At 32.4% G+C, this 17,543-nt stretch overlaps 1 protein-coding gene across 1 annotated transcript; it reads left to right on the top strand.

Annotated features, from left to right (window-relative positions):
- Nucleotides 1-4,524: 4,524 nt before the first annotated feature.
- On the top strand, nt 4,525-16,924 carry LOC107622538 (ABC transporter D family member 1). Its single transcript, XM_088506751.1, has 26 exons — nt 4,525-5,065; nt 5,419-5,535; nt 5,936-6,212; nt 7,241-7,465; nt 7,594-7,791; nt 7,915-8,369; nt 8,508-8,646; nt 8,732-8,810; nt 8,933-9,171; nt 9,468-9,772; nt 9,852-9,957; nt 10,057-10,215; nt 11,506-11,605; nt 11,683-11,791; nt 11,998-12,088; nt 12,772-12,896; nt 13,164-13,313; nt 13,404-13,476; nt 13,949-14,129; nt 14,221-14,379; nt 14,489-14,644; nt 14,741-14,977; nt 15,219-15,379; nt 15,539-15,591; nt 15,711-15,789; nt 16,254-16,924. The coding sequence occupies exons 2-26, from the start codon at nt 5,474-5,476 to the stop codon at nt 16,338-16,340; spliced, it is 4,005 nt and encodes a 1,334-aa protein (XP_088362877.1). The 5' UTR covers nt 4,525-5,065; nt 5,419-5,473; the 3' UTR covers nt 16,341-16,924.
- The last annotated feature ends 619 nt before the right edge of the window (nt 16,925-17,543 follow it).

The raw sequence follows: 17,543 nt of genomic DNA, 5'->3' as shown, positions 1-17,543 counted from the left end.
TTTTTAAAAATATTATTGATTATTAACAAAAAATTATAAAAAAATATATTCTTAGCGAAAAATTATCAAATTTTAAGGATAAAAATATCTTATTTTTCTAATCATATTTGTAAAAAATTACAGTAAAATTCAATCTTTAAAGTATTTTTTGAAAATACACATTTAATGTTAGATATTTTTACCGTATTTTTAAATTATTTTAAAATATTTTTGTTGATAATAAAATTTTAGTATATTTTTAATAACGACAAAATTATTAGATTGTATTTTTTGTGGTTTATCCTTTCAATTTTCACCGAAAGTGAAGAAAAGAACAAAAAAGGCCAATATGTTTCTTTTCCAACTTTATTTATTGTATTTAATTTAATTTGATATTAATATATTTATATTATCCTAGGAACATAATTCATAAAAGGTTATAATATTATCTACAAAAGATTTTAATTTTAAGGAAGTATTTGAAAAATAGCATACTTACTACATAGATTAACATATTTATATTAATATGTAAATATGTAAATGGAATTAAATATATAATTCTTTCAATGAAAAATACTGTAAAAGAAATATTTTATGTGGAAAATGTAATTTTATTGTTTAAAATTTTAACATACTTTTATTTAATCTTTTTATGAATATTGAAGATAAAACTCGTTTGGTTAGTTCAATGCCTAGCTTTTATCGATACCATTTAAGATTGAGCATTTTTAATAAATAATAAGAAATTAATATTATTAGAAGAGTTTTAATCTTTCATAAGTTAACTCATAAGAAAACAGATTAATAACACTTGATAGAACATACATTTATTATATTATATTTCCCATAGGAAGAAATTTAATTACCTTAATAAACAAAATATTTTAAATTTCTATTTAGTGAATAAGCTTAATATTACAAAGGCTAAATCAAGGATTTACTATAATTTTACACAACACATAGCCCAACACTTAAAAGGCTTGTGTTTGGCTTTGACAAGGACAAGGTAAAACACGAATGATAAAAACACAAAAAATTAATATTTTTATATTTTATTTAGTGATAAATTAAATATAAAATAGATTAAATAATAAAAATTCTGATTTATTTTTATTTTTTTTCTTTATACAAAATTTGAAAAGAAAAGTAGAATAAAAATAAAATATAATTATAAAAAATTAATATTAATAATAAAAAAATATTATTTTTGTGTGCTTTTTAAATATATTAATTTGATGTCTCAAAATATATGTTTATTTATGTTTTATTTGTTAAATAAAATTTTGTATTTATATATTCATATTTCAGTATCTTATTTTTATAAACAAATACAGTTTTATAGATTACTCTCAAATACTAATATTATCTACAAATCTCAATGAGAAAAATCAATTAAAAAAATACAACAAACATCTTGAGAATGCTTTTTATTTTACCATAAAATTATAAAGAATGCAAAATATAATAATTTGTGTGTGTATTCTTCATCAAAGTATATTTTGTATAATATGGATGTAAATTAAATCAATGTATACTTGTATGCATGTGTAGAAAAAATGATAGGATGTCAAAACTTTAGCATGTTGATTAATTGGTAACCAACAAAAGTTTGATGTGCAAATTAATAGAAATTATTTTTTATATTGGTTTGATTTTAGTGCTGTGCAAGTGAGTGTGCTGCGCAAAAGATTGAATTCGTGTATGATGAGCGAAGTTTTTCACAGAAAATGAGCACCTGACATTGGCACCATGTAGACTGCAAAAAGCTGTGGCTGTGATGTAATAATCTAGTTTTCGAAAAATTGAAATTTTGTCTGAAACGGAATTTTTCAAAAATTCATTGAAGAAGCACCTCCAAGCACCTCAATATGCATATCATTATGTTATTCTCAAACAAACACTTCTACTGAGTTAAGCTCGACGACACAGTCGCAAAGAAGTTAGTTTTTGAGTCGCGTCGGTTAGGAGTTTTAGATTCTGATTTCCATAGTTAGTCACAGTTTGACGAGTCGAACTCGATTCGCGAGAGAAGAGAAATCATAGTATAATATTATTATTATTATTATTATTATATTAGAGCTACTTAAGTAATATTATAATATTATTTGATCTGCTTTAGTTAAAAATAGGAGATAAGTTTAATCGGGTTCATAGTCTACTGGTGCAGATTAATGCCAGCACTCTCTGATAACTTTAGCGATGCTAATGCTTCATCATATACTTTCTATTCTCATACTTAATATGTTACTAGGGTCATCTATACTAGTAGCTCAAATTATAATCTCTAGATGTGTTATCATGTATATATTATCTATATAAGGGTTGTCGAAGATGTATACTGAGCTGATCTTTGTATAACGCTACGCGATCTGTAGATGATATACATTATTAATTGAGCTATCTATTTTTTATGAGCTTGTTTGGAATGCTAGGAATTAGAATTCACTCAAGAGTTGAATTCTGGTTCTTATTTTGGAACAACTAAAAATGAATGATTTGAATTCCTTTGAGAATTCTAATTCCCATTTTTCTTTCATTTGTCAGACAAAAAAAGATCTGATTTTCAAATCAACTCTCACACTCTTTAAATTTGAATTCTATTCCATTAATATATTATAGTTATTCCAAATTATGAAATTGAATTTTAAATAAAAATAAATTCTTTTATTAAAGGAAATAGAATTCTTTTTTCATGTTAAATGGTTTCTAAACAAGTTGTATGTTTCTTTATGTTTCTGTCTGTGTATTATCCTCTTTGTTTGCCTTAGCGTTTTAAGAAAAAAAAAATTACTCATAAAATCAGTAACACTCTAACAAAACACAGATTCATATATTAAATATTAGTTAATAATTAAAAGAACAAATTAGTGATACTTAATTTTTTGTATGACCATAACATATCAGAAATTAGATCGTTATATATAATATGCTAACATTACGCAATCTACAAGAAGTTAGCATCCTTCAATCTCACAAAATCATTTCTCTTTGAAGTTCAACAATCTCAAAAAATTTGCGTCTATCATCTTCATCTTTGTAGACATCATTACTAATATTAGATTCATCATTGCTTCCGCCATAATTTTACCTATCTAACTTCAAATGTATCCTGCATACATCACAAATTGTCCTTAACATAATCTAATTGAGCAGCTTCAAACATAATTATAGACAAATACACTTACAAAAAATTTCAATAGCCTTGAAAATATAAGATTGATTAGGATAAATAAATATAGTTTTCCAAAAAGTTAAAAAGAAAAAATCATAAACAAAGTTAATAAGCATAAGCATAGAATTGTTCCTGCTCTAATCATATACTTATCAAAAACATTCATACACTTATAAAAAATATTTATGAGGACGCTGCAAAAAAATCAAATACGGAAATTAAAGTCAAACCAGGGTTAAAGAGAGAAACAACAAGATTTGGGTAGGTATTGGAATCATTAATTTTTTTTAATTTAAATGAGTTGATAGATCAAGAAGCTTACTATAAAAGGAAGGATGCAAGGGGTAGCGAATTTGATCCAAACTTTGAGGGTATAGCAGATGATGAGATCAGCTCCAGATGCATAACTCACTTTTCAGTATTAAAATTTTTTTTAAGCTTCTCGTAATTAATTATTTACATTTATTTTTTTTTTTAAAAAATTCCATCTCGCTCTTAGTCAGGAACATTGTTAGAATGTTAAAATTTTTTTAAATCATCATCTCGCTATAAACGATATATTTTGAATATAATTTTTAAACAATTATATTTATCCTTCTTGCAGTTGACCAAAAAGCTTGATCCCACTACAACCGGACCATAACACCTTCCAATTCCATGTTGAGGCATAACTCCAAAAATCTTTTCATATTAGGACTTTTTTTTTGCCGCAAATTATATCATTAGTTTTTTTTGTCGATTCGATCTGATTAGCCTGAGCAAGTTATTAAATCAATTCGGTTTAAGCTAAAAATTGCTTGACAGTAAATTAATAAAAAATTTAAAAATATTAACCGGTTGATTTAATGCAATTTTTTAACTGTCAATGATTTCAAATAATAAATCACAAAAAATCAATTCTTTAAAAAATTACAAAACTTCTAACTCCATTGGTTTAAAGACCGATTTGATTTTTAAAATGTTGCTTATATAAGTTATATTATTATTACCTATTTAAAAATAAATATTCAAATTCATACTTCAAATTTTTTACTCGAATTAAACTAGTTTCTTAAACTTTAAATAAATAAAATTAGTCTTAGATTTACAATTTGATTGGGTTAAAATTTAGTTAACAAATTCAAAGCATTCCTGTTGATAGAAAGAGATCCAAATTGAGCATTTACTTGCTCCTACAAATTTTTATTATCATTATGAGAAATGTTATATTACCGTCAAAATTTACCATTATTTTAATTATTAATTTAATTTTTTAATTTAATAATTTATTTTAATTTATATTTTTAAATATTAATAATTAATTAATAATTAAAATAATAAATTTTGATGATCCTCTGTTAATGGTAAATTATTATTATTATTAATGAAAAACCAGTAGTGGTTGGTTGGTGTTGGATTCGACCCATTAGGCATTAGCACTTACCAGGAACCCGACCTAAAGATTGACGAACACCCACTGCTCTCTGCTACCTCTTTCTTGTCCTCGCATTGATCTCACTTCTCACACGACAACAACCCATTCTTCTTTCTTCCCCCAAATCAATCCCTTCACATTTCTTTCTTTATTTTATTCTTATTATTCTTGGTTTTGTTTCTCCCAAGGTTGAACCCTCTCTCTTTCTCTCTCTCTCTCCAACAATCATCTATACCCACTTAGGTATCCCAGCCCCTTACGACACCGTTTCCTTCTTCCTTCTTCACTCTGAAAACCTCAGCTGTTTTCCTATCCTATCTTTTTCTTCTTTTTCTTGTCTGTTTTATTCGAATTACACCGATTTTCTGAGTCCTGATTCTGATCGTTGCCGAGGAGGACTAGTTCTAACACCAATCAGCGTTTTTGTTGGTCCATGTTACTTCTTCTGAGCTAGAAACTTTGAGGTGGCGTAGTATGGTTAACTCTCTCTACCTTACAAGGTTAGTTTCTTATTAATTATTTATTATTGTGTCGTTTCGTTTCGTACAAGCTACTGCTACTACTAATGTCTACTGTCTACTAGAATTGTACGGTTTCTAGAAGATATTGTGCTGAACAGTCTAATCTCTATTGTGATGAATGGTTAAAGAGAAATTATTTCTATTAGTTTATGAAAGTTTGTAATTCAGATGATGAACAAATTGAAAATTGAGAATGAAATTTAGGAGCTTGGTGCATATAAAGCCTGCTGACTTTTCCTGGAGATTTATAATTCCTGCAGTTCCTGCTGCTGATGTATCAGTTTTTTGGTGTGGAATTTAATGTCTGCTAGATTTTCAATCTCGTGATGCAGGAGGAGCAAACGTAACGCTTCTATTCTTTGATAAGGGAGAGGTTAATCTTCCACTATGTCTTCACTTCAACTGTTGCAACTAACTAAGCATGGCCAGAATTTTCTGGCTTCAAGGAGGTACGGAGTTTCTTTGGTGATATTCGATTTCATTTCAATATCGAATGTCGGACTGTTTGCTTATTCTTTTGACCAACTATGTCAAATATATAATTGCATGAGTTATTTGCTTATCAGTAGCTAAATAAGTTCTGAAAATAGGATGTGTTATCTTTCAAAATGTGAAACAATATGGTAAAAGTCATGAGACCTATGTAGTAAATAGCAGTGGTACTCAACACTAGACACTAGTAAATGTTTCATTATATAGTTATCTGTTATCTTGTTTTTTTTATTTGCAATAGTATATTTTACTCATCATACACCTTAAAGGACTGGTATTAATAAACTCGTTAGGTTGTTGAAATAATTTCATTGTATGTTATACCATTTTTCATTCTCTCCTTGTGGTTAATGTCAGGAAAACGTTACTGTTTGCAACTGGTATCTTTGTTGCTGGTGGAACAGCTGCATATATGCAATCAAGGTCAAGGTTTAATAGACGTGATTTAGGTCATTGTAACGGGCACAATGATGATAACCAAGTCACAACAGAGGAGGTTGTGAAGGGTTCTACAGCATCAAAAAATAAACAAAAGAAAGGGGGGTTGAAGTCTCTTCAAGTCCTTGCTGCAATTCTTCTATCTGAGATGGGAAAATTAGGTGCAAGGGACCTTTTAGCTTTAGTTGGCGTAGTGGTAAGCCAATTTTATTGTGGATGATTATGCTTGGTGTTTGCCTTCAATGTTAGTGTAGAATGAAACCATAGTTTAATTTGTATTTAGATATTCATCTTATTTAATTTCATCAAATAATCCTTAGGGGTTGAGAAAAATTCCTGACTTTGTGAATACCCCCACTTCTTGGAGTTATATCTTGAATGCTAAATATCAATCTTTATCAAAGTCAGGTAAATTAGTAACCATGTCATTCATTTTTTGGTAAAAATTTGGAATATACTTTGAGCACCTTAACTGGGTGGATATAATTCTTTCCATCTCCTGCTGGTATTTATCATCAAGAGGAACATGGTGCAATGTTAGAGTTGAAGATATATGTGGTGTTATTATTTGTCTTTTTTTTTTTTTCTTGTATTTTAGAATGGAGTGTCTCATAGAAGAGTAGAGTTAGTGGAAAGTGATGGCCACTTAACCAGTGTATTGAAAAAAGGTAGTTGGAAATGAGATTCATATTTCTTCAAATATGAAAATAGCCCTTATCAAGTGAAAACAAAGGAGGAATAGTGACTTTGAAATATATTGGACATACCTACTTGCCAAAAATAACCATTATCCCTTTCAGCATATTTTCTTATGCATGTAGGATGAAAAAGCTCCTATTTTCTTTCCACCTTTTCCATACTCCATATGGTCTTTAATGAAAACCTGAATGCTCGTCTTTGGAAAAAGTAACAACTCTTTTTTGTTTTGAAGTTTTGGAAAGGTTATTTGGTCTTGCTTCTGACTATAAATATGACTGTATGTGTAGCTTTATTTCTTTTTACGCTCTATTTAAACATAATACTTTACGTGGATTGCACAAGGAGCCATTTGCACTTACCTACCTGTAGGAATTCAAGTGCTAAGAAGATGAACATGTGAATAACATGCTTGTGCAAGTAAATGACTTGGCAGGAAAAATACTAAAATAGAGATGGATTGACTCCCCAAGAAAGAAACAATAAAGAGGTTAAATAAGTGGTACTTAAAGTTTCAAATATTTTCAGGTGTTTCGAACTGCTTTGAGCAACAGGCTAGCAAAAGTGCAAGGCTTCCTATTTCGTGCTGCATTTCTTCGACGAGTGCCATTGTTTTTTCAGCTTATTTCAGAAAATATTCTTTTGTGCTTCCTCTTATCGACCATGCATTCTACATCAAAGTACATAACAGGGACTTTGAGCCTGCATTTCAGAAAAATATTGACGAAGCTTATCCATTCCCACTATTTTGAGGTATAAATTGTTGAATTGGCTTTGCTCATCTTTTTGGTTGTTTAAGAAGAGTAGTGTCCGTTGCCTGAATGAAGCCTAAACAATGTGGTACGATAATTTGGCTTTCTTATCATTTGTTTTTCTTTCAGAACATGGTGTACTACAAAATATCACATGTAGATGGTCGGATAAATAACCCAGAGCAAAGAATTGCCAGCGATGTGCCAAGGTTCTGTTCAGAATTGAGTGAAATTGTACAGGATGATCTAACTGCAGTTGCTGATGGACTTCTATACACATGGAGACTGTGTTCATATGCTAGCCCAAAATATGTCTTCTGGATATTGGTAACTCCGTCGTTGAACTGTATTGTTTTGTAGATTCCTTATTAGTAGCAGACTACTGCTCATCCTCTTGAGCTGTATTAGAACCAGCACTTGCCTCTTAATATTAGTGTTCTGGCTCTTCAGGCCTACGTACTTGGAGCTGGTGCTGCAATCAGAAACTTCTCCCCTTCATTTGGGAAACTTATGTCTAAAGAGCAGCAATTGGAGGGAGAATATCGACAGCTTCACTCACGATTAAGGACTCACTCAGAAAGTATAGCATTTTATGGGGGAGAGAAGAGGGAAGAATCTCATATTCAACAGAAGTTTAAGAACTTGGTTAGACACATGAATGTTGTGCTACATGACCATTGGTGGTTTGGCATGATTCAGGACTTTTTGTTGAAGTACCTTGGTGCTACTGTTGCCGTTATATTGATCATAGAACCTTTCTTTTCTGGTCATCTAAGGCCTGACAGTTCAACTCTAGGGCGTGCAGAGATGTTAAGCAATCTAAGATATCATACAAGTGTCATAATTTCTCTGTTTCAGTCTCTAGGAACTCTTTCTATCAGTGCAAGACGGCTTAATCGTCTCAGGTACTTGATAATTCATTTCATTCATATTTAGAAGTTGATATTAAAGACTTTCTTTGGTCACTAGGCATGTACTTACAATTCCTCCATAAGATTCATTTTGCCTGCATAGTTGTCATGACTTCCCTAATTGTTTTGCAGTGGGTATGCTGATCGCATTTATGAGTTGATGGCTGTATCAAGGGACCTAAGCATGGTTGATGAGAAATCTTCACTGCAAAGAAAAGGAAGCAAAAATTTCTTAAGTGAAGCTAACTATATTGAATTTTCTGGTGTCAAGGCAAGTCTGCTCAACTCTCTCTCAATCCTGATTTAAGATAGTGTTTGTTATGATGTTTTAATAGTGATGATGCATCTGAATTCAGGTTGTCACCCCCACTGGTAATGTCTTGGTGGATGATCTGACCCTTAGGGTTGAGTCAGGATCTAATCTTTTGATTACAGGTAGTTATCCGAACTCTCTTTTTGATGATTCTTTTTTTTTAAAAGATTATTATTATTATTATTTGGTTTTTCTTGGGGTTGATTTAACCTTTGACATGTTATTGATGTTTCTTTGGCTGAAGGTCCAAATGGCAGTGGAAAGAGCTCGCTTTTCCGTGTTCTAGGCGGTCTTTGGCCGTTGATATCTGGACATATTGTAAAACCAGGCATTGGTGCTGATCTCAACAAGGAGATATTCTATGTGCCACAAAGGCCGTACACTGCTGTGGGAACACTTCGTGATCAATTAATTTATCCTCTCACTGCAGATCAAGAGGTTGAACCACTCACAGAAAGTGGTATGGTGGAGCTATTGAAAAATGTAAAGTTCAAATCTGATCCATATCTTTGTCAGTGTCACACAAATATGTCCATATACATACTATGTATATGGGAATGCAAACCTTCACTCCATGAAGGTTGCTAACATTCACCCTATAGGAGTGAAGGTTAGCATCCTCTCTGAGGGTTTGCTAACCTTTACCCTATAGAGCTGAAGGTTTAGCATTCCCTTATATATGTTCTTTTTTTCTTTGTTTAAATTTTTAATTAATGTTTATAAAAATAAGTTTTCGTTTGTATTAATTTTAACGAGAATTGCATATATATGCATTAAAGGTTGACCTTGAATACCTGTTGGACCGTTACCCACCTGAAAAAGAGGTAAACTGGGGCGACGAACTTTCATTGGGTGAACAGCAGAGATTGGGCATGGCTAGACTTTTCTACCATAAGCCAAAATTTGCAATTCTTGATGAGTGCACTAGTGCTGTCACTACTGATATGGAAGAACGGTTTTGTGCTAAAGTACGGGCAATGGGAACATCATGCATTACCATATCACATCGTCCAGCTTTAGTTGCATTCCATGATGTGGTTTTGTCATTGGATGGTGAGGGAGGGTGGAGTGTTCATTACAAAAGGTTGGTACTTTATGGTGATGTTTATATCAATTTTCTACTTTTGATGTTATTGTTTATAAGATTTAGATATAAACCCCAGGGAGGACTCTTCGACTGAAGTGGGGGTCAATACAATGAAGGCATCTGAGACAAAACGACGGAGTGATGCAAAAGCAGTTCAACGTGCATTTTCCATGAGCAAGAAGGTTTGTATTTTTCTGATCTGGTTCATTCTGCGTCTTCTTTGTTCATTATTTTACGCTGGTTAATGCTTATGAAGAATTCCACACCATTTTCTAATGTAGGATTATGCATTCTCAAATTCAAAGGCTCAGTCATATATTGCAAAAGTGATAGCATCATCTCCGTCTAAAAATAATGCTGTTTCGCCCTCTGCTGTGCCCCAACTTCGTGGTAATACAAGGGTATTACCATTGAGGATAGCTGCAATGTGCAAAGTATTGGTGAGTTCTGAAGATGTACTCTTTAGAGTTCTTCAATGATTTGCTTAATTCTAGATGCTTGTTTGTTAATATTTATTAAAATCCTAGGTCTTGATATTTGTTTGTGGGAATTATAAGCTCGATGATTAGTATCTACATCTCTTTAGTAAACTTAAATTATTCAAGTTCATCCCTGCAACCTGTAATTCTTGTATGCTGGTCACTCTTCGGGGTACTGTTGTTGGGTTGCTAACTTTTATTTTGGTTTTATGCATGTTCGTGGTCAATTGTTTTGTCTGGAATATGTTTTCAAAATCCCTCAGAAATATTTTGATTATGAGTCGTTTTGACACGAATGAAATAAGTTACACTAAACACACCTTTACATTTTGGTTGGCTAGGAATAACTTCATTTGGTCTTCAATAGATTTTATTGCCTTTTTCTGTTTGTTATTTATTAATCTGGTAAATTTGGATCAACTTGTTTTGGGTTAAAATCAGCTTATTTAGGAAAGGGAAACAGTGATTTAATTTTATCTTGAAAAATAATCTATTAAACAGTCATGTTAAAATCTTAGAGCTTTAACAAATGGCTAAGTTGCACTACATCTCCTGATAAATTACAGTAAGACCTAATTCAGCATTACCATATGTGCATTTTGTTAAGATTTCTCTTATTCAAGCTTATCTTTAAATGATACAGACCATCATAGTTTTTAAAACCGTACAGTTCAATCAAATTCAGCCATTGAACGAAACAAGAATAGGGGTGAATTGGCAATGTCACTGAGTCGTGCCTGTGATGCCAAAGTTAGTCGAATTCCGACACAAGATCCGAATTGAATTATACCAACAACTCATTGCTAACATTTGTGTTTGGTGTGTTCCTTTTTTTTTTCCGGTTTATTTGGTTTTTACCCTTCATAACTGGACCAAACCAAAAGCCCAAGGTTCAAATTAGACAATTAGTGAGATATTAATTAAAATTAGGAAAATGCAAAAGAATCAAGTTGGAGCCTTTCACATTCCTCTCCCTCTGTCTCTACATGTTTGACGTTTCCTCTTCTCCAAGCATATGTTCTGTTCATAATTAAAAAATTGGTCAAACAATTCACAGTTCGACAACTATGCATGCCATTATTTGAATGAAATGAATGCAAGTGTGTGGCTGTTTGTGCATTTTCTCCTTGATGAGCTGCTATAAGCTAGTTATTTTTGTTAAAGATGTGCAATGTATGTACCATAAATAATAGTTATACCACAACAATGTATTTTGGGCACATGTTTTTTATGCCAACTGCTTCCTTTCAGGTACCCACCGTGTTTGATAAACAAGGTGCACAACTGCTTGCTGTAGCTTTTCTTGTTGTTTCAAGAACATGGGTTTCGGACCGTATTGCATCGTTGAATGGTATTTCCTTATCTTAACTTTTCATCTTCCCGTGAAGGCCATGCTTCAAAATATTAATGGAAATTTTATGTTCTCAGGTACCACTGTGAAGTTTGTTTTGGAGCAGGATAAAGCTGCCTTTATTCGGTTGATTGGTTTAAGTGTTCTACAAAGTGCTGCATCATCTTTCATTGCACCTTCTATAAGGTAATTATGCAAATGCATCTGGGATCTGTGTTTATTCTGACTTATACCACTAAAATGAAAATGTATATTTTACATATTTCTTTGTTATAAGATATGGATTTAATTTATTCTGTGCAAGTTGATTCTTATTTAGTGAAAGAGTAAATGATCAAACTTCATAAGTCTTTTACACACCAAAATTTAGTAAACAATATTTTGTTCTTCAGACACTTGACAGCTAGGCTAGCTCTTGGGTGGCGGATTCGTTTGACACAGCATCTACTCAAGAACTACTTGAGAAACAATGCATTCTACAAGGTAATTGGATATGAACTATTTGCTAGTTCATTTTCTTCTCATATTTTTAGAGATTGTAAACATGCTTGCAGTGATGTTTAAATGATTAGTTGTAATTCAATGAATCACAGTTAAGTACTGTAGAAGTTTCTGTTATGGAAAACTCAATTCCAAATACACCAACTCGCTGTTTGTACTATTTATTATTTAATGCTGAACTTGTTTCTTAAAAAAACTTATCCCTTTTTCTTCTTCAAATACAATTCACTTTTCAGTTTGTTTTTCCTTGACACGTAGTGCTCCAGCGTGTCCCTAACTGTTGGCTTTTGTCAAATATAGAAATGTTTTGTTCTTCCACTGTACATTGCAATATATAAATGGGAAGTCCCATGCACAGCTTTTAGATTTATGACATCGTTCAATTTCCTGAAGCAGCCCTATTAGAAAATGGAAATAGTAATACAAGTATGCTTAAGTGAATGACTTCTACTAATCACACTGTAAAACCATTGGGCATGCTGTCTTGAAATGCCATCCAATGGCCACTATGCAATTGTTTGAGAATGGCATTGAATTTTTTAGGACAAAAAATATGATTTATTCTTTTTGTCATTATGAAAAATAAGAATATCTATTTGGATTTGAAGTTCTTTAGGGAGATGTTAGAACTTGGTTTTGAAGTTTTGTTGCATCCTTCATTTTAGGTCTTCCACATGGCAAGCAAAAACATTGACGCAGATCAGAGGATAACTCATGACTTGGAGAAGTTAACAACAGACTTGTCTGGACTGGTCACTGGATTGGTAAAACCATCTGTGGATATCTTGTGGTAAGTAATTTCATTCACAGAATGTTTAATGTGATGTTTTATATAATATTATATGATCAATAGATGGGCATAATCCTTAATATAGTGAAAAGTTTCTTCGATAAAAAGTTATTTGGTAATGTAAGATGGGAGTTTAACTTATATAAGTTATCCTTTCTCAACAAATTGAGCTATTGAAATTAGCATTTATTCACCTGTGCTTGGATTAAGGTATCTGGCTCCTGTTGTTTTCTTCTTGACTTAAATAAGTACATTTGTTTTCTTAAGGTTCACATGGAGAATGAAGCTGTTAACTGGTCAGAGGGGAGTTGCAATACTCTATGCTTATATGTTACTTGGTCTAGGATTTCTAAGAACTGTTACTCCTGATTTTGGTGATTTGATAAGCCAAGAACAACAACTTGAAGGAACCTTCAGGTAAACCCATGCTAGTATCCATTGCTTCTCACATGGTGTGAAAGTACCTTATAGATTATTCTGGGTTCTTATATTTTGTATTTTTGCTAGGTTCATGCATGAAAGACTATGTACTCATGCTGAATCTGTTGCTTTCTTTGGAGGTGGTGCCCGAGAAAAGGCTGTGAGTATCCCAACTCTATAATATTCTTGTATTTTTTATTGTGTGCTTATTTTATTATTTAGTAAGGTTAAAAGTTTAGAATGAAAATCATTAGCTTGGCACAGCTAAAATATGGGATTGTTGAAAGTTATCAACTCATTTACATTCTACTGCTCAAATTTTGGACATGTCGTTGCATGACTCTATTAAGATTTAAGGGCCAAAAAATAAAACCTCTGTTCCACTCCTTATCTTTTCTACCTTCATTTGCAACCTTCTGGAGCAAGAAACACCCTAGACGCACAACTTAATCTTGCAGGGATTTGTTGTGTTCTTGTAAAATTTTATTTTATGTTAGGGTGGATTATGGGGAGTGTGATCAGTCGTCTTGGGTTTGAAGAGAGCAGTTCATCTTGTATATTTTTCTTTTTCTTGCACTTCATACACTATGATCCTCGTCTTTCCCTAAATTGTTCCCTTTAAAATTGTGTAGATGGTTGAATCAAGGTTCAAAGAGCTTCTCACCCACTCCAAGTACCTTCTAAAAAAGAAGTGGTTGTTTGGTATACTGGATGATTTTATCACCAAGCAACTCCCTCATAATGTCACTTGGTTGCTGAGCTTGTTGTATGCCATGGAACATAAGGGAGACCGTGCATCAATAAATACTCAGGGTAAGATCGTTTGGACTGTTGTCATTTACAGTTTTTATTCCCCCCTTGTGCCCTGCTAGGCTGCTAACATATACAATATTATATTTAACAGGTGAGCTGGCACATGCATTGAGGTTCTTAGCATCTGTTGTTTCTCAAAGCTTTTTAGCTTTCGGTGACATCCTTGAACTGAATAGAAAGTTTGTAGAGCTCTCTGGTGGTATTAATCGGATTTTTGAGCTTGAAGAACTATTGGAGGCAGCACAGTCTGGTATTTGATCATCATTAGTTTTGCATATACCAAATAGTTTCTTGCTCCTTGTGTAGCAGTAATTCTTCACAACAGTCATCATGAGCTAATATTATATTTGATGATACAGGGAATATGATTGATGCTGATACGTCTCCAGTTAGAGATTCTCATTCTAAAGATGTTATTTCCTTTTCAAAAGTTGATATTGTCACCCCTACTCAAAAGATGTTGGCCAGAGAGTTGACATGTGACATTGCGCTTGGCGGAAGTCTGCTCGTTACTGGTTTGTATAATTGTTGTTTTATTATATTTTCCATTTTACATGAGGGAATTTACTTGCCATTAGAATTTATATCTTATGTATGTCATAATTTTAAAGGTCCAAATGGTAGTGGGAAAAGTTCCATTTTCAGAGTTCTTAGAGGACTTTGGCCAATTGCAAGTGGAAGACTATCTAGACCATCTGAAGGTGAGGATCAAGAGGCTGGAGCAGGTTGTGGCATTTTCTATGTTCCTCAGCGTCCCTATACTTGCCTGGGAACCCTGCGTGATCAAATTATATATCCCCTGTCCCGTGAGGAAGCAGAAATTAAAGCATTGAAGATCTACGGAAAAGGTATCTTGGTGTCGATCATGTTGGAAATATCCCTTTTTTTTAACAGACACAAAAATGTCTTTTTCATTAAAATAAAGATCTCCTTTCTTTAAAACTAGCTCTGCTGAATTACTGTGGTCAGTTTCCTTTTGCAAACCAGTAATAACTGGTTGATCTCTTCTAATGGTTCGAAATGTTGAATTATATTACCCTCATTTTGTTTTGCCATTTAGCTCTGATAATTGTGATCTTGCAAATTCAGGTAATAGTCAACTTGCCAGACATGTGTTGGATTCACACTTACAAGTTATCCTAGAGAATGTTCGGTTGAATTATCTTCTAGAGAGGGAGAAGAGTGGCTGGGATGCAACTTTAAACTGGGAAGATATTCTTTCTCTCGGAGAACAACAGAGGCTAGGCATGGTATGTATATATATCTGTTCTGTATGAGCTTGTTAAATTGCTTTAATAATTTTCATTTGCAAGTCTTAAAACTTGATCCATAATTTGAGGATGACATCATGATTTACATATAGTATTCTTTTCTTGTTTGGTCTCTGACATTTACCTTCTGTCTTTAAGGCACGGTTGTTCTTCCATAAGCCTAAATTCGGCATCCTTGACGAGTGCACCAAGTATGTATGATTTCCTGGGCTTTCTTTTGCCTTCTCTCGAGTAATAAATTTTTTTTTTTGTTGTATTTTCTGTTCATTAACCATGTTTCATATTGTCTGGAAAAAAACAATCATGACAGTGCCACTAGTGTTGATGTTGAAGAACACTTATATGGGCTTGCAAAGGAGATGGGAATCACATTTGTTACTTCTTCGCAAGTAAGACTACCTAAAATTCTAAAATTATGCTTCGTCATGATTAATTACAAGCATTCAAACTTGCCTTGTTTGCTACGGGATTCCTTAATTGATTTACAGATCCATGCTGGGATATTTACTTTTGTTTTTGTTCTCTATGGACCAGTTACAAAAATCTTTGAGAGACAATAAAAAATCAACTTAAAGCAGTCCAAAATTACCTTATTTTGCATTCCTTAATTACCGTTTACCTTATTTTGCATTTCTTAATTACTGCTAGAATAATTGAGTAATATTAGATGTAGTAACTGTAAATGGATGTTGCATATATGAAATTATAAATGTTAAGTTAAATAAAGTAACTTTGGTTATTGCCTCCCTAGCATAATTGGACCAGTTATTACCTTCTCTGAACTTGACATGGACATTAAGTTATTATTCATTCAAAATCGGATCAAACTAATTGTATTTTCTCGTGCCCCCAGCGTCCTGCATTAATACCCTTCCATTCCTTGGAACTACGACTGATTGATGGCGAGGGCAACTGGGAGCTTCGTTTGATCAAGCAATGATGTTACTTATGGTATTGTTGCTGTTCATTACATTGTTGTTATGTGACATGTTGCTGGGTCTTGAACTTGAACATACTGTCCAATTGCAAGTGGAAATTATATTTCCCAACAACAGTCGTTCATATTTTCTCTGATTTTGGGTTTACCACATTGTCCAAGCTTTTATTTTTTTGCTCCAAAGACTTTGTGGTGCCAAAACAAACAAACCAAAGAACCAACCAAAATGGTTTGATGGTACATTGGAGCACAACAAAACCATGTCAAGATGTTTGCAGCATATAGAAATCAATGTGTACAGGATTTTCCCTCCTATTCTTAGGTAGTTGATATTTATTTATATTTTGTAGCTATTAGATGTAATGATTTATATTGTTATATTAATAAACACAGTTGGAACAGTTGTAATCTTCAGATTGTTTTTTTCTTCATGGCCATTATTCCTGTGCCAGCTGAGATGCTTCAGTCTATCCCTATTCTGTTAGCTTCAATGTACCTGTAGCTATGTTATCTTGCTGTAATATGAAACTAGTTACTTTAATTGTTGGTACCTTGATTCAAATTTATAAAGTAAAATTTTGAAGAACAGAGTTGAACTTTAGGGTTCTAATCTTGTGTTGGTTCTTCCAAGTATACATCGTTACTTTTAAATCTTTAGTTACAAGTTTTATTGAGCAGCATCTAGCGTGGAAATCTGAAGCATAATTACATGAATTATTCTCTTGTGATTACCTCGTAACTCTCGGCACCAGAAGCGTTACTGTCTAAACTGAAGTCATATTCCGTTCTCTTTTCGTTTGGGGAAAATAAAAGGAAGCTTTACATACTTCGTTTACTTTGTTCTGGTAGGTGGAATCTCTCAAGAATAATGAATATACTAGGGACTGGTATGATAATTGATATATGACAATGGATAAAGGATAAATATGAAGCCACTTGCAAAGTCGAATATACCTTGTCTTGTATGCCATATGGGATCTAGGCCTTTTTTGGTTGGTTTACAGATCCTTTAAAGTTACATAGAGTAATATTCCAAATCAATTTTAAAAAAAAAATTAATCGGATAATTTAATCTTTTGATAAGTTTAATCATTAAATTAGTTTTTAATTTTTTTTTGTTAGATAAATTAATTTTTATATCAATTTTTGTCATTAATTAATTGACAGAATCATTGAGAATTTTTAAAATATAAGTTTTTTATTGTA

Source organism: Arachis ipaensis, chromosome B10 (genome assembly GCF_059453495.1).
Source record: "Arachis ipaensis isolate K30076 ecotype BB chromosome B10, ASM5945349v1, whole genome shotgun sequence".
In the NCBI taxonomy this organism is placed as follows: domain Eukaryota; kingdom Viridiplantae; phylum Streptophyta; class Magnoliopsida; order Fabales; family Fabaceae; genus Arachis; species Arachis ipaensis.
Note: the sequence above shows the minus strand (reverse complement) of the source record. Positions and strands in the feature narration are given on the sequence as shown.